The sequence below is a fragment of the Doryrhamphus excisus genome, chromosome 12 (assembly GCF_030265055.1).
Source record: "Doryrhamphus excisus isolate RoL2022-K1 chromosome 12, RoL_Dexc_1.0, whole genome shotgun sequence".
Classification (NCBI taxonomy): Eukaryota; Metazoa; Chordata; class Actinopteri; order Syngnathiformes; family Syngnathidae; genus Doryrhamphus; species Doryrhamphus excisus.
This window is the reverse complement of record NC_080477.1, coordinates 6,438,396-6,461,440: the sequence shown is the minus strand read 5'-3', so window position 1 is coordinate 6,461,440 and position 23,045 is coordinate 6,438,396. Positions and strand designations below refer to the sequence as shown.

The following is a 23,045-nucleotide window of genomic DNA, read 5'->3' as shown; positions in this document are numbered from 1 at the left end:
GGAATGTGGGAGGAAACCGGAGTACCGGAGTACAGGAGTAGTAAATGGTCTTGCACTTAATTAATTAAATGGGAACTGACTTTTTTCTTGTGTTTGGGAGGCGAGACTCTTTCCATCAGCACAAAACACATGGTACGTTCCTTTTCTTTCATTTTTTATGTCAACTTCTGCTTGTATGGTTATTGTTCTGGCCTCCTTCTGTGGTGGCATAAAAGACATCATAAAGTCTTGCGAGATGTTCACTGAGCTGAGGTCTCATAAGATATGCTGAATAGGCATATTTTCCCTGCAATGTGTTTGTTTTAATTGAAGTGCACCAGATTTGGAGATTGCATTGCCTGGAGAGGCGAGGAGGGGGGCTGGGAAGGAGGAGGCACGTCGGAGAGCAAGTGCGGCTTTTGAACTCGGGAGCTGTGCTGTAAGAGCTGTGTGAATGCGTTACGCCACGCTGAGCCGGGCTGAGTGGAAAAGAGAGGGCGTCTGTGGAGTACGGACATGCATGCACCAGCACATCGAGCGAGCGAGCGAGGATGGATGGAGAGGGGGAGAGAGAGGGAGAGATGCTTTGCACTTCAAGAGTGTTTTTCAGGCGCTCCGACCGCGGCGCCATTCACTGCTTCAGTGGAGCTGCTTTTTTTCCCAATGTTCGATTCTTTTTCTCATTTTTCTGTGCTTCATACCAGTCAAAATGCAGGTAAGAAAATATTTTTTTTATTAATTAATTTTTTTAATTAGTTAATTGGGAGGATTTTTATTTAGTGTAATTATCAATTGAAAATAAATTAGGAATGATTTGAACTCATCATTTACTCTTTCTTTAAACAAATCAAGTATCTTTGGGGTAGTTATAGTGAATAGTGAATTATTGAAGCTACTTTGTTTATTATTTTTAATTAAATAAGGAAAACACAAAATAAAATTTACTTACTAGGAATTTATCTATATATTACTTAGTATCATGATTTGCATCTATATACATGTTTAAAAGTCTCTACAGTTTCTATTGATGGTATTGTTTCAGTCTTATTATACATAAAGTAGGCAGTACTTCTGAACAAGTAGGAATTATTTCCAGAAGTGACATATAGAAAGCATGATTTTTTACTATGGTATTATTAGTGTGATGGACACAAACGTTCTGTGCATGAGATGACGTCCTGCAGCTTTAAAATCCTCCAAACATGCTCCATCAAGTCAATCATTGACCAAAGGCCAGTTGTTTTGTACTAGCCAGTACTAGAAGTACATAACACGTACATATACGTATACAGCGCTATACAGTAGTGGTACAACATGACAGCTCCTCACTTCACAAAGCAAGGTCCATAGACCAAGGCGGGCTTGGTGTGGTTTGGTGTTGAAGGACCTGAGAGCCCTCACCTCAACGCCATAAGGCAGGTGACAGGCCTTCTCGTGTGTAATAATTATGAATTTTAATCTTTGCTTTTCTGTTACATTTTTTAAAAAATTGTGTTTTCCAAATGTTTCAACTTTCTTCTCGCAAATAGTATATTTATTCCTATAATATTTTGACTTTATTCCCATAATGTCATGACTTTTCCCCTACCTAATTTTCGAAAATTTATATTTTTTCTTAGTTTTGTTTGTTTTTCATGACATTATGATGACAATATTATTATTTAACATTTCTACTCTATGCTACTGCAATAACATTATTTTAATTACATTATTAGTATTACAAGTTCATTTTTTAAAATGCTTTTAAATGGCAACTTTCTTCTTTAAAAAATATTTTGACTTCATTTCCATAATATTATGACTTTTCCCCTACCTAATTTTTGAAAATTTATTTTTTTTTCTTTGTTTGGTTTGTTTTTCATTACATTATGATGACAATATTATAACATTATTCAACATTTCCACTGTATGCTACTGCAATTACATTATTTTAATTACATTATTAGTATTATAAGTTCATTTTTTTAATGTTTTTAAATGGCAACTTTCTTCTTCTAGAATACTATTTAAAAAATATTTTGACTTTATTTCCATATTATTATGACTTTTCCCTTACCTAATTTTTGAAAATTAGTTTTTTTCTTTGTTTTGTTTGTTTTTTATTACATTATGATGACAATATTATAACATTATTTAACATTTCCACTCTATGCTACTGAAATTACATTTTTTTAATTACATTATTAGTATTACAAGTTCATTCTTTTAAAATGGCAACTTTCTTATTCTAGAATACTACTTTAAAAAATATTTTGACTTTATTATTGTAAAATGACAGCTGTTTTAGTTCCACTTCCGTTTTTGATTTCCAAATTGTTTCTTGTTAATTTTAAAACCTTGTAAATAAATTGAATTCCCATAATATTTGGCTTTATTCTCATTACAGTACAACTTTTTGCCTGAACCTAATTTTCCAGAAATTCCAACCTTATTTGTTGTTTTGTATGTTTCTCGTCTACATTAAGGTTTGGCAATATGGACCTCAGCATATATCACAATATTTTGGGTCTGATGATATAAAATGATACAACATTTAAATAAGTCTCGTATAAAAAGCTACAAACCTTAAGAAATACACTTGGCTAACTTTTAAGGCCGGGGGTTGGTACACTCTAGAACGGGGAGATGCGTGTAGCGGCGTAGGTGAGTGTGTTGTGGGAGGTTCAGGGACCACAATGCAGGCTGCTGGTGGCAGACGCAGCGGATGGCGGCCTCTAGGTCCCGGTTGGCCCGCTCCGGGCCATTCGACTGAGGGTGATATCCATATGATACGCTGGGGGAGGCTCCCAGGGCCTCGCAGAACGCCTTCGTTCAACGGCAGAGGAGAACTGTGGCGCCCTGTCTGAGACCACAACCGCAACCGAAAGACATGAAGTACCAGTAGATGGGCCGTCTTAAGAGCCAAGAGCAGCTTGGCTGATCTTGACCACGGACTTTAAGTTGCCCTGCTTCCACTATAAACCCAAGGAAGGGGACAGAGGTTTCTCCGCTTTGACAAAGACCCCATTTTCTTGGAGGCTTTGGAGGACCAGCCTGACTTGCTGGATGTGCTCTTCCAGCGTGCAAGAGAAAATTTGAATGTCATCCAATGAAACAAACACAAAGAGACCAAGCATGTCATGAAGGATGTCATTGACTCTGAAAAACCGGTGCGTTGGTGAGCCCGAAAGGCATGACCAAGTACTCGAGATGGCACAAAAAAGGCACCATGAGCAGTTGAAGCCGTGGGTGCATCACCTGGAAGATGCTGGCAAAGGCTAGTCCACGATCGGAGGGGAGAGGTTAGACCAGGCGAGAGGTGGGGTACACCCTGGACTGGTCGCCAGCCAATCACAGGGCACATATAGACAAACAACCATTCACACTCACATTCAAACCTATGGACAATTTGGAGTGGCTAATTAACCTAGCATGTTTTTGGAATGTGGGAGGAAACCGGAGTACCCGGAGAAAACCCACGCATGCACGGGGAGAACATGCAAACTCCACACAGAGATGGCCGAGGGTGGAATTGAACTCTGGTCTCCTAATCTGTGAGGTCTGCATGCTAACCACTCGACCACCGTGCTGCCCCCAGTATTTTATTCATTCATTCATTTTCTACCGCTTTTCCTCACAAGGGTCGCAGGAGATGCTGGAACCTATCCCAGCTGTCTTCGGGCGAGAGGCGGGGTACACCCTGGACCGGTCGCCAGCCAATCACAGGGCACATATAGACAAACAACCATTCACACTCACATTCATACCTATGGACAATTTGGAGTGGCCAATTAACCTAGCATGTTTTTGGAATGTGGGAGGAAACCGGAGTACCCGGAGAAAACCCACGCATGCACGGGGAGAACATGCAAACTCCACACAGAGATGGCATGGAAGGGTGGAATTGAACTCGATTCTCCTAGCTGTGAGGCCTTCGCCCTAACCACTCATCCGCCGTGCAGCCCTATAAATTCATTGAAATAAAAATATAAAAACAACATATATATATATATATATATATATATATATATATATATATATATATATATATAGTCAACATAGGTGACTTTATGACTTACAAGTCGTGCTGCTGCTTAAAGACCGTCAATGTTATTGGATCGTTTGAAATCTCCAGATCAGTTACTCGAACCAAATCGTCGGCAAATAACCTAGCATGTTTTTGGAATGTTGGGAGGAAACCGGAGTACCCGGAGAAAACCCACGCATGCACGGGGAGAACATGCAAACTCCACACAGAGATGGCCCAGGGCGGAATTGAACCCTGGTCTTCTCGCTGTGAGGTCTGCGCGCTAAATACTCGTCCGCCGTGCCACCACTAATAAATGATAATGTAACATAATCAATGAACAGATGGAATCGGAGTCACGGTATGAATTTTACATATCAATTTTATTTATGAGTATCACAGGAACTATGGACTGCCCAGCAAAGTGAGAAATTGCAGCAATGAAGCATAAAGACATTTTTTTTAACAGTAGTACATGAACACTGTACCCAAATGAAGATAAGCGGCATAGAAAATGAATGGATGCATGAAGTCTGTACATTTTACCCCCCATATTAATGAAGTATTACTGACTGAAACACAGCCTATTTTTGAATCACAAATAAGGGCATGCACTGTAAGTTATATTTGTACCCTTATAAATCATATATAGAGTATGTATTGATTACACACTGTTATAATTATGCATTCATTTTTGGGTTTTTTTGCCCATAGCTGCCTCTTGACCAAGTTATCATTACAGATTATACTTTGTTCTCATTTTACTTGGAAAAAAAAGGTTAAATATTTTTTTTTTTTAAACAAGCTGGTTTGTGCGAGATTGTGTACTTTCCCTCCTTGCTATGTCTGACATGAATGCACTTCATACACATAATTCATAAACACCCAGAGATGAACCTACACATGTAGTGCAAAGGTGTGAACAGAATTTAAATTGATCAACACACAAGGGAACTCCTTTAGCATGCATATTTTTAACAACAGTGTTTGTGTGTGTGTGTGTGTGTGTGTGTGTGTGTGTGTGTGTGTGTGTGTGTGTGTGTGTGTGTGTGTGTGATTTCAGCTGCTGGTCTCACTGAACTGGAGGTCTCGCCAAAGGGAGGACTTTGACCTGTCATCTTCACTAAAGGTAAAAAGCCCTCTAATGAGTTGTTTTGTCCCTGTAGTAAAGGTCCAAGTCTGTAATTGTCATTTCATCTGTATACAATGTACACAGTGGAATACATGAACAGGCTGGATTATTGTACAAGGGCTTGAAGTGACAAACTTAATGCAAGATCACATGAAAAATGTAATCATAAAAAGGGCAGTCACGGTACTTTAGTGTGTGGGCAGCATGAGAGAAGAAAGCAGTTAATTGGAAATTGTTTTGTTCCCTTCATGTTTTTTTTTTTTTGCTTTTTAAAATTAATTATGCATTTAATGTATTAATGTTAAGTGATGCTAGACATGAAGAAGAAAGAATGGAACTGCCGACTGTATTTGCAGTAAATAATAAGACATGAACTGTGGAGGAAAAATATTAAATAAATACAATGTCATGTCACGCGTGATTGAACATAATTTCAAAAAACAAAGATAATTGAAAAAAAATGTAAATACATGGGGGTGAAATAATTATGTTGGCGGCATTTCTATGTTTGTGTTGTTTTTGTTGAAAATAATTTGGAAAGGATTGGATTTAGGGCTGCACGGCAACCAAGTGGTTAGCGCACAGGCCTCACTGCTAGGAGACCAGGGTTCAATTCCAACCTCGGCCATCTCTATGTGGAGTTTGCATGTTCTCCCCGTGCATGCGTGGGTTTTCTCCCGGTACTCCGGTTTCCTCCCACATTCCAAAAACATGCTAGGTTAATTGGTGACTCCAAATTGTCCATAGGTATGAATGTGAGTGTGAATGGTTGTTTGTCTATATGTGCCCTGTGATTGGCTGGCCAACAGTCCAGGGTGTACCCCGCCTCTCGCCCCAAGACAACTGGGATAGGCTCCAGCACCCCCTTGAACCTCGTGAGGAAAAAGCGGTAGAAAACGAATGAATGAATGGATTGGGGCTGCACGGCAACCAAGTGGTTAGCGCACAGGCCTCACAGCTAGGAGACCCGAGTTCAATTCCACCCTCGACCATTTCTGTGTGGAGTTTGCATGTTCTCCCCGTGCATGCGTGGGTTTTCTCCGGGTACTCCGGTTTCCTCCCACATTCCAAAAACATGCTAGGTTAATTGGCGACTCCAAATTGTCCATAGGTATGAATGTGAGTGTGAATGGTTGTCTGGGATAGGCTCCAGCGGTCGAAAATGAATGAACAAAAGAATGAATGAATGAATGGATTTGGATAAAATTTCCCAGAATTGTCGGTAATGGGATTTTGAAGAAGTGAATCAATCTCTGATTAAAATCATCGTCTGGATTCAGGAATTTTTACACAGCTTTTTTAACATTGCGAGGATCGTTTTTTGTATTTGTGCTTAAAACTCCACAAAAATTGTTCAGAGCACTTGGAAAAATGACATAAGACAAATTTCCAACAGGTTCTAAAAATATCAAAGACTGATCCAAAAAATGTAGGATTATTATTTTAGTACAAATCACAATATTGGGAGAACTATGACTAATTATTTTCTTATTATTGACATATCCTGGTTCCTGTGGTTGTTTTGAAGGAAATGGTGCACCTGATGGAAAAATGGAAGGTTCGATATCGGTCTGTAGTAGGCAAAGACATGTGGATCAAGGTTTTTTTAAAAAAAAAAAAAAAGACGAGTGAGGATGAAACACTGAATATATTAGCTCAACCTCAAATGGAGGCGACGTCTTAATAACATACATTTAAATGAACAATGTCAGCACTTGATCAAGGCTCACGGGAGTCTTGATCAATGCGGTTAATCAAATGTAATTGTAGCTTCCGCCTCGTGTACGCAGACGGCCGTGAAAGCAGAATTAATTTGTGTGAATTCAACAAAAACAGCCTCATCAATCCTGTAAATGTTCAATACGCTAACGAACACATTAAAAATACCAACCGATAGTGTGGTTTCAGCAGGTTGAAACGTCCATGTTTTACCGTATCTGCGCCTGCAGCGACATAAAAACATTGTTTTTTACCGTTTTTTTTTTTATGTGTCCCTTTTTTTGCTTTTTCAGTGAATGTCGTAAATGATTGAAGCCTTGTTGTCAGCCCACAGAACAGAACTTAAGATGTTCTGAATAGGGCATGACAGCACTGAGGCACTCCAAACAATGTCAGACAACAAGAACCGTACGGCGAGGACACGCTGATTAAATAAAGGAAGGCAGGTTGTACCCTGGATGGAAATATTTCAAAGGTGGGTTGTTTGTGTGTCTATGATTGCATAAAAAGAATAACATACACGGTGTAGAAGCTGCATCATTTACACACCACCTCTTTGTCTGTACTGCATTTCGTACATTTCGTACATTTTTTTTCCTGTTCAAGTAGTACCGGCAAACAACATTATACTGCATTATACTGAGAGGTGCCTCTTATGTCTCTTATGTAGTTACATTGAAAAAATAACACAAACACATCTCAGTATACTGCGGTGTGCTTCTAAACCATTCCAAACTACTACCACACAAAAATATGCCTGAATATAAAGTATAAATTATAAATAATATATAAAATATATAATAATATGAAAACATTTCTGTGCATTGCAACAACAGAAAACAAGTTAGAATGAGCTAGCTAACAATGTACCTATCTACGCGTTAGTTCCAATCAATGGGCTCTGTGAAATGAATGCAAAGTTATGGCAACGTTTTAAATAATCAAAATAGAGTAATATACTGTAAGTATTACATGTTATCATCACTGTACTTGTCAACACATGATCACACCATATACGTATATAAATATAAAATCATAAAATGTTGGTGGAGGTTATTTTTCGAGGGCTTTATAGTCCCAATCGTGTGCATTGTTTGCTAGCTCATTCTAACTCTTTTTCTGTCATTGCTATGCACAGAAAAGTTGTGTTCAGGTTTCATGTTGTGTTCATGTGCGGCACGGCGGATGAGTGGTTAACGCGCAGACCTCACAGCTAAGGAGACCTGGGTTCAATTCCACCCTCGGCATCTCTGTGTGGAGTTTGCATGTTCTCTCCGGGTACTCCGGTTTCCTCCCACATTCCAAAAACATGCTAGGTTAATTGGCGACTCCAAATTGTCCATAGGTATGAATGTGAGTGTGAATGGTTGTTTGTCTATATGTGCCCTGTGATTGGCTGGCCACCAGTCCAGGGTGTACCCCGCCTCTTGCCCAAAAGACAGCTGGGATAGGCTCCAGCACCCCCACGACCCTTGTGAGGAAAAGCGGTAGAAAATGAATGAATGAATAAAATATTAGGTGCGGCACGGTGGTCGAGTGGTTAACATGCAAAACTCACAGCTAGGAGACCTGGGTTCAATTCCACCCTTGGCCATCTCTGTGTGGAGTTTGCATGTTCTCCCCGTGCATGCGTGGGTTTTCTCCGGGTACTCCGGTTTCCTCCCACATTCCAAAAACATGCTTGCCCAAAAGACAGCTGGGATAGGCTCCAGCACCCCCTGCGACCCTCGTGAGAAAAAAGCGGTAGAAAATGAATGAATGAATATAAAATATTAGGGCTGCCAAAATAACTAAATTGTTTTCTTACTTATGCTAACATGTTTTAGGAAACCACATTTTTCTGTTATGATGACAGATGGAGGCACAGTGTGGCATCCTGACAGAGGCACAGAGTCTGATGCTCTTTTATAACCAGTGGTGGACTTTTAGAGGCAATTTAGAGGTCAAAGGTGAACACAGCCAGGAGCCCTCTTCATATGTTCTCCATCCATCCATCTACTGGACTGGCCCACATCATTTCCTGGCTGCTTGGCTTTTTGCCATCATGGAACAGTCCATTGCAGTGTGTGGAGATAGGGGGGCAGATAATTATAATAATTTAATTTTCGGATTTAGCTTTAGCTTTTCTTCTTCTGTTATTTGTTTGTTTAGTATGCTAACATAATCATACATGAATATGAGGTGCTGCTGGCTGTGCTGGGCCTGGTCCTTACTGGTTGGAGTGGCGACTTCTGGTGCTTATCCCAGCTGTCTTAGGATGAGAAGACACTAGTGTTGAGCAAATACAGTTTCAGACTTGATTAAAATTTTCAGTTCATTTGGAGCTGTGAATACATATAAAAATATATAATCATATCATGTAATTTATCTTTCTGTTGATAAAATATAGTAATAATGGGCAAATGTTGTATTTTATTCATTCATTTTCTACCGCTTATCCTCACAAGGGTCGCAGGGGTGCTGGAGCCTATCCCAGCTGAAAACAGTCCTCGCAATGTTAAAAAAGCTGTGTAAAAATTCCTGAATCCAAACAATGATTTTAATCAGTAATTGAATCACTTTTTCAAAATCCCATTTCCGACAATTCCCGGGAAATTTCATCCAAATCCAGTCATTCATTCCTTCATTCATTCATTCGTTCATTCATTTTCAGGCGAGAGGCGGGGTACACCCTGGACTGGTTGCCAGCCAATCACAGGGCACATATAGACAAACAACCATTCACACTCACATTCATACCTATGGACAATTTGGAGTCGCCAATTAACCTAGCATGTTTTTGGAATGTGGGAGGAAACCGGAGTACCCGGAGAAAACCCACGCATGCACGGGGAGAACATGCAAACTCCACACAGAGCTGGCCGAGGGTGGAATTGAACTCAGGTCTTCTAGCTACGATGCCTGTGCGCTAACCACTTGGTTGCCGTGCAGCCCCAAATCCATTCAGAACTTTCCAAATTATTTTCAACAAAAACAAAACATAATTATCCCCCCCCCCCCCCCCCCCCCGTATTTACATTTTTGTTCAATTATCTTTGTTTTTTGAAATTATGTTCTATCACGAATGACATTGTATTTATTTAGATGGCCGAGGGTGGCATTGAACCCTGGTCTCCTAGCTGTGAGATATTGTATTTTAATCATGATGAATTAATTGTAAAACTTTTTCCCAACAGGATTATCTCTGAGCTCAGGAGATGGTCTCCTGACTGACCCCACCACACATCAAATTGAACATCGGAACATCCTGGGCAATGACTGCTCTCCTGACCCAAACCGCTACTGCTGGAACTGCAGCGTTTCTGCTGGCGAGCACAGACTCGCCCTTTAACCTGACTCTCACCTCGACACGGACAGAATTCGCATCAGGCCGCCCGCTGGCACCTCTTTGTACCGTCTGCTGCTGCGGATTTCTCAATCGCACCTTTGCGGTGGTCTTCATGGTCAGCCTGGCTTTTGCTATCGTGGTCGGGAATGTGATCACTCTGACCGTGTTTGTGCAGACGAGACAGTCCAGAACACCGCAAGGCTACCTGAAAGGTAACTGATACTAAATGAATGCATTAAGGTGCTTTATAATATTGTGTGCTGTGTTCAATCAATATTGGTGAATCAAATCAAATCAACTTTATTTGTATAGCACTTTTCCTGCAAAGACATGCGACATAAAGTGCTTTACAGAATTAAAAACAATTACCACAATAATTCTTCCCTGAGATCATATTTCTCCTCTCTTGTAGAGAAGTATTGGATGACATTTTTAGCTAATTGGTTGTTTTTAGCCTTATGCATTATTTTAGCTGTTTGAAGATGAACTATATCAGCAAGTTGAAGTATTTGTGATTTTAGAAATAAGGAGTTAGTATTTTCTCTGTAGGCGGCATTATGAATTATCCTTACTGGCCTTTTTTGCAGTACATTTAGCGAGTGAAGATTGCCTTTATAGTTATTAGCCCATATTTCCACACAATAAGTAAGATATGGTAGAACCAGAGAGCAATAAAGAGTGTGGAGTGATTTGTGATTGAGAACAGATTTTGCTTTGTTTAACACTGAAATATTTCTGGCCACCTTATGTTGTATATTTGTAATATGAGGTTTCCAGCTCATATTTTCATCTATTGTTATCCCCAGAAATTTATTTTTGTTCACCTTTTCAATGTCTACACCGTCTATTTGTATTTGCTGGTGTGTGTCCTTTCTGCTGTTACCAAACAACATGATTTTAGTTTTATTTAGGTTTAAGAACAATCTATTATCATCAAACCATCTTTTTAGTGTGACCATTTCTTATCTGACCTTTCTAATGATTTCGTCTGTACTCCCTCTAGAACAGGGGTGGGCAAACTACGGCCCGGGGGCCACATCCGGCCCGCCAAGTGTTTGAATACGGCCCGCCCAATCTTTCAAAAGTATTTAATTTAAACTCAACATACAACCTGGCATCATGGCCTGAGCCAACCTTTTGATGGTTGTATCAATTTCGTTGTTTGACATGGTCTGTTGTTTACAAAGTGCTCCTGAAAAAAGAGACACAAGCACATAATAATAATAAAAATTAAAATAATAATTATTATATTATTATTATAACTATTATGATTATTATATTTATTATATTAATGCTAATTATTATATTAATTATATATAATAATATTGTTATATTTGCATATTTTACATAATAATAATATAATAATTATTATTTTAATTTTATTTTAATTATTATAATATTTTATTATTTTTAAAATATTTAAATATAAATATAAAATTATAAATAATAATTGCATGACAATTTTACAGATACAATAATACCAGGTGGACTTTTACGTGTAAAATATATAGTCTGCCCCCCCCCCCCCTGGAAATTTTGTTTGCCCACCCCTGCTCTAGAACAAAAAGCAGTGGTATCATCCGCAAATAATACCAACTTTAAGTCTTTCGTTACTTTGGAGATATGATTGATGTACAAGTTGAACAATTTTGGCCCCAGTATTGACCCCTGGGGAACTCCGGGTTTTGGTATTGTTAAAAGGATAGTGCCGGAGGACCGCAGGGTCCGCGGGAGTTGATATGGTAAAAACACAGTGAAAAACATGGTGAACACAGCAAGCATACATCATTGGCGACACTCACAGCAATTGGTCAAAACAATCAAACCCCACGGCACACCAATATCTTCCAAAGAATATTTTTCCTGTTCCTAATATTCCTCTTGTTTGACAGTGTCTCTGGCCATAGCGGACATGATGGTTGGCGTCCTTGTGGTCCCTTTCTCCATCTACACCGAGATCACATTGATGGTCACCGCGGTGCCTCCCATTTGGTATCAGGGGGGTTCTACGTCTGCATCCTTTGGAGCGCTGGGAAGCTCATTCCAGCCGTGCATGCTGATCGGACCCGTGTTTGCCGGCTGCACCTTTGTCTCCATCAGCACCATCTTTCTCATGACACTGGAGCGAAGCGTAGCCATCTTGCGACCGCTTCACAAGGACGCCTTGGTGACACGGAGAAGAACTCTGCTTCTCATTCTGCTCTCCTGGGCCACCAGCTTCCTGCTGGCGCTTTCTCCACTCATCTTCAGCAGGAATTTCACTTTGGAGTACAACGAGTGCAGCCGAATGTGCAACTACACCCCGCGGATGCTCGGAAAACAGCTGCCGCTTGAATCCAACATCTTGCTGTTGTTTCCGGCATTTGACTTCACTCTTCTTGGTGGAACCCTCGTAGTTAACATTGTGTCTTTCACAAGCATCAGGGAGTACTCCAGGAAACGCAAACTGCTCGCAGAGGGCAGTTTGAGTGATGGAGGTGGAGGTGGAGGTGGAGGAGGAATGGCTTGCCCACACAGACCCTCATTTTCGGACATAAAGGCCGCTAAGACAATAAGCATATTAACATTTGCCTTCACCGCCTCCTTTTCCCCCATTGCGGTGTTTGTGCTCGGGAATGTGGTCGGATATACTTGGTGCAACTTCTCCTTTGTTGCCTTCTGGATTCTAACAGGAAACAGCTGCTGCAACGTCATCATCTACAGTGTCAGGGACCACCGCTTTCGGAAGGGAATGACCCTTCTCTTTCAGCGTGAACACTTCCCCCCACAGGGGGAAAAAACATGAGGCATATTGTGTTATGTATGGGAGATTTCTTGATGTTGTCATACAGCCGTAGATAGGCTAGATCAGGGGTGGGCAAACTTTTTGACTCGCGGGCCGCATTGATATGACAAAATTTACGGGGGGGGGGGGGGGGGGGGGGGCAGACTATATATTTTACACGTAAAAGTCCACCTGGTATTATTGTATCTGTAAAATTGTCATGCAATCTGCTATTATTATTTATTATTTTATATTTATATTTAAATATTTTAAAAATAATAAAATATTATAATAATTACAATAAAATTAAAATAATAATTATTATATTATTATTATGTAAAATATGCAAATATAACAATAATATTATATATAATTAATATAATAATTAACATTAATATAATAATTATAATAATCATAATAGTTCTAATAATTATTATAATAATCTAATAATAATAATAATAATTATTATTATTATTATTATGTGCTTGTGTCCCTTTTTTCAGGAGCACTTTGTAAACAACAGACCATGTCAAAAAACGAAATTGATAAAACCATCAAAAGGTTGGCTCAGGCCATGATGCCAGGTTGTATGTTGAGTTTAAATTAAATACTTTGGAAAGATTGGGCGGGCCGTATTCAAACACTTGGCGGGCCGGATGTGGCCCCCGGGCCGTAGTTTGCCCACCCCTGGGCTAGATGTTCCTATGTTCCTCTCTGTATGCAGCGTATAGTAGACCAAGTCAGTCAAGATTCTTTTCTATGCATGTTTTGGCTTTGTACAGACAGGACAGACACACTTACTGTAGATCCCGACGGAGAACCATCCTGAATATTTATCAGTTTCTGCTTTACTGCCACATTGAGATGGCCTTGACTTCTTCTGCTGCCCACATCTCAGGAACAAAACCTGGAAAGGCCACAGTGGGATCAAGTGAACAACAAGGCATGTCTTCTAAACATAAATAATAAGCTTGTTATTTGTTGTATTTCTGATTCTAGTACTTATAAACATCAATTATGTAGCTATTGTTACTAGCCTTGGTACATGAATTAAAGGGATGGTTGGGATTTTTTGACATGAAGTTGTATGACACCCCCGTAAGCAGTGAAGTCCGTCAACAGCGACTTACTCCCCACTTTCTGTCCTGAGCTGAGTTTTGGTCAGATTTCGGTGCTGAGGAAAGTAATGGTAATGGTAATGGTAATGGTAATGGTAATGGTAATGGTAATGGTAATGGTAATGGTAATGGTTTTATTTCATTTGAACATGCATCAGATTACAATTGAATGCATCACATAATCAGTTCACAGTTCCACATGTCCAAAAGGAGTAGGAAGAAGCAAAGCTTATTAAATCCTACCCCTCCATCTGGTACTTTTACAATCAGTAACTGTTACATTTGTTCACTTCCTGCTTTCCATAATGCAGTTTAAGATTTTTTTTTTTTTTTTTTTTTTAATAATGTACTTCATACCGAAGTACGAGGTGATATGAGCATCCAATGACATAATGGGTACCATAGTAAGTGTCAATATAGTGATATATATAGCACATCATGACTGGTTCAAGACTCTTCATCCTTGTATTTAGCAAACATCAACTGCTTGTATTGTTTCTTGAATTGGCTCATCGTTGTGCATTGTTTGAGGTCCTTACTCAATCCATTCCATAGTTTGATTCCACATACTGAAATGCTATGGCTTTTTAACGTAGTCCTAGCATAGAAGTGTTTCAAATGTACTTCTTCCCTGAGATCATATTTCTCCTCTCTTGTAGAGAAGTATTGGATGACATTTTTAGCTAATTGTTTGTTTTCAGCCTTATGCATTATTTTAGCTGTTTAAAAATTAACTATATCAGCAAGTTGAAGTATTTGTGATTTTAGAAAAAGTAGTTCTAGCTAGTTGCTGGGGACAGTTAAGTAAAGAGTTTGGCTTCTCAAAAGCATAATACATTTGCATCAGAAAAAAAATCATATCTCACAAATCGCTCAGCGTTATTTTCTCTTTGAGCTCCCGCCTGTCCATTGTTATGCACATTTGCTTCAATCGTTTTGCAGTGTTTACTGCTGGGATAGTGAAAGTAAACATGGCTACGAAACAAGTGATGATGACAATCCTTTTAGCACAAAGTCAAAGGGATGTCGAACTTCGTCAAAAATTCTTACCCGTGGTACTGGAACACCGAAATCTGACCAGAACTCGGCTCAGGACACTTAAGTGGGGAGTGAGTCGCTGTTGACGGACTTCACTTTTTACGGGGGGGTCATACAACTTCATATCAAAAATCCCAAGTCTCCCTTTAAGGATAGTTTTATCCCTTTTTAAGGATATGTTCATAATTTTCCTGCCCTTTGAGAAACATTATACACATAGTGAGTCTTGCCACAACACACTCCCCAAATACACAAAATACTATATTTGGCAACAATTTTTATAACAGGTAGATTTGTACCGTTATTATTATTTTTTTTTACAGCAGGCTCTAAATTGATATAAGGAAAGATTGAAAAAGGGATTTTGCCCAATAGAAATCAAATATAATAAATAGAATCTGCGCAATTTACAATTTGTATCAACATACAACTCCATATATGAAGATAATTATATGCCTCACGTATCAGAAATACAATTAGGTTCAATGTTCCATCATACTGAATAATGTAAAAACAAGTGTTTTTGTATATGTAATAAACAGATACATACTATGAATGAAATGGCAGCACAGTGGAGTAGAGGTTAGCGTCTGCCAACATGGTCAGGAGATCCAGGCTCAAATCCCTGGTGCATGTTTTACCTGTGCTTGTGTGGGTTTAATATTCTCCCACGTTACAAAAATAAGATGTGAGTGAGTAGTGGATGGATAAATAAGATGGCAACAACAGACTTTCTATATAAACATTGAAACATACCTCAGACTGCATATGTTTTTCATTTTGTGTATTGATTATTCTTTTAAATTTTGATAAATTCAATTCTTTCAACTTTAATTGTGGATTATTCATGGAAATTCCACATGGACAGCAGCTCATTCGATCTATGTGACCTGTGCGAACACATTTACTTTATGTACAACAGATATTATGTGATCTTTTCATTGTATTTCATAGCAATTATGTTATTAAATCTACAAGATTATTATTCATTGTGAGAAAATGGGCTGTATGCTATAGGCATAAAAAGAAATGTAAAGGCTGAAAGGTGTGAGAACTGCTGTTGCAATGATTACCTCTTCTTTGAAGGCCCTTGTGGTATTTTCATGTTTTTAGAATGTCAAAAATGGCATATTAAAAAAAAAAAGTGTTTTAGTGCTTCTGTTGGCATGTCAACATAAAAAAAAGAAATGTGTCGCAATAGATGCACAAATGGAAAACATAATTGTTGGTTGTTTGAATAAACGTGATTGATATTATTATGCTGCCACTTATGGCAATTGATGTACAGTGTAATAATAAATGTGATTTGTAATATTTCACGTGTGAACTTGATACGGTTCAGCTCCTGCTAAGCAATGGAAGTCATTTTGATTTGTTTAGTTTTTACTTACAGGAACCAGTGGATTTCAGGGGCAGCACAGCAGCCTGAAAAAACAAAGCAAAAATTCATTTTTAAGATTAAGCGTTTTGGGGATTAAGGGTTCCCCCATTGTATTATGCTCCAAAAATATATAAATGCAACAATATAAATGTTTTTGCTCCCATCTTTCATGAGCTGAACAAAGTAAACTTTATTATAATAATAATTATATCATATAATAATTATATCATATCATTAAATATATCATATAGCAGACAAACACACTGATAGATGAGAAGTGAAATTAAGTTTATAGGATTTACAGAAAGTGTGCAATAATTATTTATTAACTGAAGTAGGCAGGTGCATAAATGTGGACACCCCAACAAAAAAAAAATGACATTAATATTTACTAGATCCTCCTTTTGCAGAAATAAATGCTTCCTATTGCTTCCAATGAGGGTCTAGATTCCTGGATCATTCCTTTTTCCAAAACATCTCCAGTTGAGTCAGGTTTGATGGTTTCCAAGCATGGACAGCCTACTTTAAATCACACACCACAAATATTATATAATAATAATAATAATAATAATAATAATAATAATAATAATAATAATAATAATAATAATAATAATAATAATAATAATAATAATAATAATAATAATAATCATTAAAATAAAAATAAAAATAAAAATAAAAATAAAAATAAAAATAAAAATAAAAATAAAAATAAAAATAAAAATAAAAATAAAAATAAAAATAAAAATAAAAATAAAAATAAAAATAAAAATAAAAATAAAAATAAAAATAATATATTTAGAGGGCTGCACGGTGATCGAATGGTTAGCACGCAGACCTCACAGCTAGGAGATCAGGGTTCAATTCCACCCTCGGCCATCGCCATCTGCGTGGGTTTTCTCCGGGTACTCCGGTTTCCTCCCACATTCCAAAAACATGCTAGGTTAATTAGCCACTCCAAATTGTCCATAGGTATGAATGTGAGTGTGAATGGTTGTTTGTTTATATGTGCCCTGTGATTGGCTGGCCACCAGTCCAGTGTGTACCCCGCCTCTCGCCCGAAGACAGCTGGGATAGGCTCCAGCACCCCCTTGCGACCCTTGTGAGGAAAAGCGGTAGAAAATGAATGAATAATATTCAAATATTCAAAAAAACTTTTGTTTAAATAATTATTGCACACATTCTCTAAATCCTATAAAAGTCATTTAACTTCTCATCTATCAGTGTGTTTGTCTGCTATATGATATATTTCACTGAAATGGCCGATCCCAACAACCAGGGATTTATAAAGGAAAATATGGAAAATTAACAGGGGGTGCTCAAAACTTTTCATACCACAACGCGCTTCACAGCATAAACACATCATAGTACATATTCCAAATACAATCCCCTAAGTCAGTGTAAGTTAAAATGTTTATGTAAACCAGGGGTCAGCAACCTTGGAAAGAAAAATAAGAAGAAAGAAAAACGGGACTGGAGCCGCAAAACATCATTTAAAAACAATGTCTTAAAAACTGAAGGGCCACATGCAGTTCTGGAGCCGGGGGTTGCTGACCCCTGGTCTAAACAAATAAGTCTTTAGATCCTTCCTAAAGGTATCCACTGAGTCCAAAGAACGCAGGTCAGAATGATCAATCTCCTCGAGTTTTGGTGTTAGTTAAGAGCCTCCCAGCTCCTTGGACTGACTTTGTTGTTCAGACATGTTGGACATGTTGGACATGTTGTCCAACCGTGAGGACACAAATGCATCAATTATCATTGCAAGTTCTTTCTTAGAAACCATAGACCTACTAAGCTTAGCAATATTGCCCAACTGAAAGAAACAGTTCTTAGCCACCAGCTACCTAGAATGATGTTCTAGTGACAGGCTCTCATCACAGATCACCCACAGGTTCCTCGGTTTTGTTTTAGCCAAGATGCTCAAACCACCTAAATGCTGTTTAACAGTAAAGATAGCAGTATCTGGGGCAATAACAAGTAGGGATGAGGCGGATACTCACATCAAGCATTCTGCATATATGGCTGTCGTAAGCTGTCATTCACTTGCGTCAGGTCGTTGATTAAAGAGGTCACTTTGTGGGCCTCAGAATGTACAACCGAAGATCTATATTGTTCACAAATCTAAATCTGTTTTAGTGAGCACTTCTTTGCTGACGGAATCCATCCACATCACAAGGGTAGCACATCCAGATGCTGATTAGACAGCATGGTAATTCCACAGGCACACTATACGTAGGTTGGCCATGCCAAAGTGTGCAGTGTGAAATTCCCCATTTTATGCCATATGGGGGGAAGAGCAATAGGGCATATCTGAAAGGCATATTTATATATAAATATTTGCATTAAATATGCCATGAAAGTGAACAGTGGTTCTTAGCTACTGTGAAACACTGCAAATGTAGGCGAGGGAAGCTGAAAATAAAGATGAAAGCATATTGTATGTAAAAGCCGCTCATTCACTCGATGATAAATGGATTATATTCTTCACAGACTCTTAAGGATTTGCTCTTCATTAGCATTCACGGCCTACTCTATTTAACATGCAGCTAAACTGTATGGCAAGCTAAGAAATCACATAACTAGGACATTATTTCTCATTGTGTGCAAGTGAAATGTTGCTATATGATACACAGGAAGGATATTTATTCATTCATTCATTTTCTACTGCTTTTCCTCACAAGGGTGCTCAGGGTGCTGGAACCTATCCCAGCAGTCTTCGGGTGAGAGGCGGGGAGAGGTTGACAGGGCACGTATAGACAAACAACCATTCACACTCACATTCATACCTATGGACAATTTGGAGTGGCCAATTAACCTAGCATGTTTTTGGAATGTGGGAGGAAACCGGAGTACCCGGAGAAAACCCACGCATGCACGGGGAGAACATGCAAACTCCACACTGAGATGGTCAAGGGTGGAATTGAACCCTGGTCTCCAAGTTGCGAGGTCTGCGTGCTAACCACTTGTCCACCGTGCAGCCACATAGGAAGGATATATTCATTCATTCATTTTCTACCGCTTATCCTCACGAGGGTTGTGGGGGATGCTGGAGCCTATCCCAGCAGTCTTTGGGCGAGAGGCGGGGTACACCCTGGACTGGTCGCCAGCCAATCACAGGGCACATATAAACAAACAACCATTCACACTCACATTCATACCTATGGACAATTTGGAGTGGCCAATTAACCTAGCATGTTTTTGGAATGTGGGAGGAAACCGGAGTACCCGGAGAAAACCCACGCATGCAAACTCCACATAGAGATGGCCGAGGGTGGAATTGAACCCTGGTCTCCAAGCTGTGAGGTCTGCGTGCTAACCACTTGACCACCGTGCAGCCACACAGGAAGGATATAGTCATTCATTCATTTTCTACCGCGTTTCCTCACGAGGGTCGTGGGGGTGCTGGAGCCTATCCCAGCTGTCTTCGGGCAAAAGGCGGGGCACATATAGACAAACAACCATTCACACTCACATTCATACCTATGGACAATTTGGAGTCGCCAATTAACCTAGCATGTTTTTGGAATGTGGGAGGAAACCGGAGTACCCGGAGAAAACCCACGCATGCACGGGGAGAACATGCAAGGAAGGATATATATTATATATATTATATATACATAATAAATCACATAACGAGCGTAGGTCCATCACAAAGTAAAGCTGAGTCAGCATTTAGTGGAGGCGTATGAGTGAACCCATTGACTGAAGCTGAATTCATCTGGGTTCAAGCTGAACCCATTTGTTTAAATGGACTAAATTAAGCAAAAATATCCATGAAATACGCCATTGTATCTGAAACACATCTATTACCGTGTACTGTACTACCTCATTCATGTCCCGGTGCACATTGCTTTCATATTGCTGATTGCAGAAAGTGTCACTCAAACAGCATCTGGGTGCAGAAACAGGTGTCGGGTGAGCACCTTGTATGTCACAGTACACGGGGGAGTGAGATGTGACAGCTACTGTCAGCAGAGAAGTGATAAAAGTGTACTCGGTGACCTGACAGCTGCTCATGTGACCACGGCTGAGAAGTATGTGATGTACACAGACAAAAACATGTTTCATCTAAAATATCTCATCACAAATCTGTGCACTTGTTAAATATGAAAACTAAATAAAATAAATATGATGATGTGATGAATGAAGGCAAAAAAACAAACAAACACATGGGGTATTTTCCAATGTGTGTATCTCCACAATAACAACACAACGCTTAACACATAATAACACACACAATATATATGCCTGATAGAGAGCTTGTTGACAAAGAACGGGAGGTCAGTGCCTCAGCAAGGTTACATATTGCTGTCTGCCACTGTGTGCCCTTTTCAGCCCCTCTCATTTCATTGTACTGATGTATTTTTAATTGTCTCTCCAAGCACTTAAGGCAAGAGATGTGTGTCACAACCAATAAAGTGCAGAGACCACCTGTGGCTGGGCTCTGTTTTTGGCAAAGGCAGAAATGGCTGACGGGGGGTGAGTCTTGGAAGCAGTGCAACAATGAACCACGTCATGTTTTCAGCAATGGAAAAAAACTCTAATTAAATACTAGATACTAAAACAAGCAGGAATAGCTCGACAAAGAACAATGAATAAAACTAAAATAACAAAAACTAAATAACAAAATAAAATGGACATGGAGAAATAAAAAAATAAGAGCATTCCCTGATGCTATTATCCATCTATAAGAGAGATTGATATATAGTTGATAAAATATGTTAGAAAATCATAGAATATGTAAGGCTGCACGGTGCACGAGTGGCCACACAGCTAGGAGACCCTTGTTCGATTCCCCCCCTCAGTTCTCCCTGTGCATGCGTGGGTTTTCTCCGGGTACTTCGGTTTCCTCCCACATTCCAAAAACATGCTAGGTTAATTGGCGACTCCAAATTGTCCATAGGTATGAATGTGAGTGTGAATGGTTGTTTGTCTATATGTGCCCTGTGATTGGCTGGCCACCAGTCCAGGGTGTACCCCGCCTCTCGCCCGAAGACAGCTGGGATAGGCTCCAGCACCCCCCGCGACCCTCGTGAGGAAAAGCGGTAGAAAATGAATGAATGAAGAGCATTCCCTGATGCTATTATCCATCTATAAGAGAAGTTAGAATATAATAGAATATGTAAGGCTGCACGGTGCATGAGTGGCCACACAGCTAGGAGACCCTTGTTCGATTCCCCCCCTCAGTTCTCCCTGTGCATGCGTGGGTTTTCTCCGGGTACTCCGATTTCCTCCCACATTCCAAAAACATGCTAGGTTAATTAGCGACTCCAAATTGTCCATGGGTATGAATGTGAGTGTGAATGGTTGTTTGCCTATATGTGCTCTTTGATTGGCTGGTGCCAAAGACATCTAGGATCGGCTCCAGCACAATAAATGAATGAATAGGCCGAAGTTAAATGCTTGAGTGCTTCGTGCTTGAGTACCTAGCTTATAGGTCTTCTTATATTACGATATTTGGAATATAACAAAGAAAAAATTGTATTAAAAAAAAGTGAAAAATGTTGTCCGAAAACACATCACACACAAAACACTGCTACCTGGTGGTCACACAGGCAACAGCATTTGCAAACAATATTCACTATTTCTCTATTTCAAAGATGAAAAGACAGTTGTTGCTGCAATGTGTTTATTTTGAAAGTGTTAATATGTCAAAGTAGTGCAATGTTGAGCGTTGCTCATAGAATAAAATGACACAATTGAACGATGCGTGTGAATTCTGAAAAGCTGACACAAAACAGAAACGCTTTGAAAAGGTGCGGAAATCAATATTTAGAATAAACACAGGAGACATTGGGAAGCTGAAGCTGGACTGAAATGCTGTGGAAATATGCTAAAATGTCAAATGAAAGTAAGCGTGAACTGGTAGTTTGAGCTCCATTCAGGAATTGAACCAACCATCTCTGGGTCTGGATCCAAGCACTATTCCAGCTGCCCAATACAGCTTTTACTACTTTGCGACAATTGGGGTAGCAGTAGGGTAATATGGATGGATGGATGGGTGGATGGGTGGGTGGGTGGATGGATAGAAAAATTCACAGATCACAGAACACGGGGAAAACACATTGTACAGCATATTGATTTAGCCATTGGGAAGCTGAAGCTGGACTGAAATGCTGTGGAAATATGCTAAAACGTCGAATGAAAGTAAGCGTGAATTGGTAATTTGATTTCCATTCAGGAATTGAACCAACCATCTCCGGGTCTTGATCCAAGCACTATTCCAGCTGCCTTATACAGCTTTTACTACTTTGCCACAATTGGGGCAGCAGTAGGGTAATATGGATGGTTGGATGGATGGATAGAGAGAAAAATTCACAGATCACAGAACACAGGGAAAACACATTCCACAGCATATTCACGTGCATATTGATTTAGCCATTGGGAAGCTGAAGCTGGACTGAAATGCTGTGGAAATATGCTAAAACATTGAATGAAAGTAAGCGTGAATTGGTAGTTTGATTTCCATTCAGGAATTGAACCAACCATCTCCGGGTCTTGATCCAAGCACTATTCCAGCTGCCTTATACAGCTTTTACTACTTTGCCACAATTGGGGTAGCAGTAGGGTAATATGGATGGAT

General features: G+C 39.4%; 1 protein-coding gene across 3 annotated transcripts; it reads left to right on the top strand.

Annotated features, from left to right (window-relative positions):
- The first annotated feature begins 488 nt into the window (after positions 1-488).
- LOC131139487 (adenosine receptor A3-like) lies at positions 489-12,989 on the top strand. Of its 3 annotated transcripts, none has more exons than XM_058089150.1 (5): positions 489-694; positions 5,049-5,114; positions 7,164-7,311; positions 10,013-10,376; positions 12,057-12,989. In XM_058089150.1, exons 4-5 carry the CDS (start codon positions 10,091-10,093, stop codon positions 12,947-12,949), a joined length of 1,179 nt encoding a protein of 392 aa, XP_057945133.1. In that variant the 5' UTR covers positions 489-694; positions 5,049-5,114; positions 7,164-7,311; positions 10,013-10,090; the 3' UTR covers positions 12,950-12,989. The 3 variants fall into 3 exon arrangements, with proteins under 3 accessions (XP_057945133.1, XP_057945132.1, XP_057945131.1); XM_058089149.1 differs by having other exon boundaries at positions 7,130-7,311; XM_058089148.1 differs by lacking the exon at positions 7,164-7,311.
- The last annotated feature ends 10,056 nt before the right edge of the window (positions 12,990-23,045 follow it).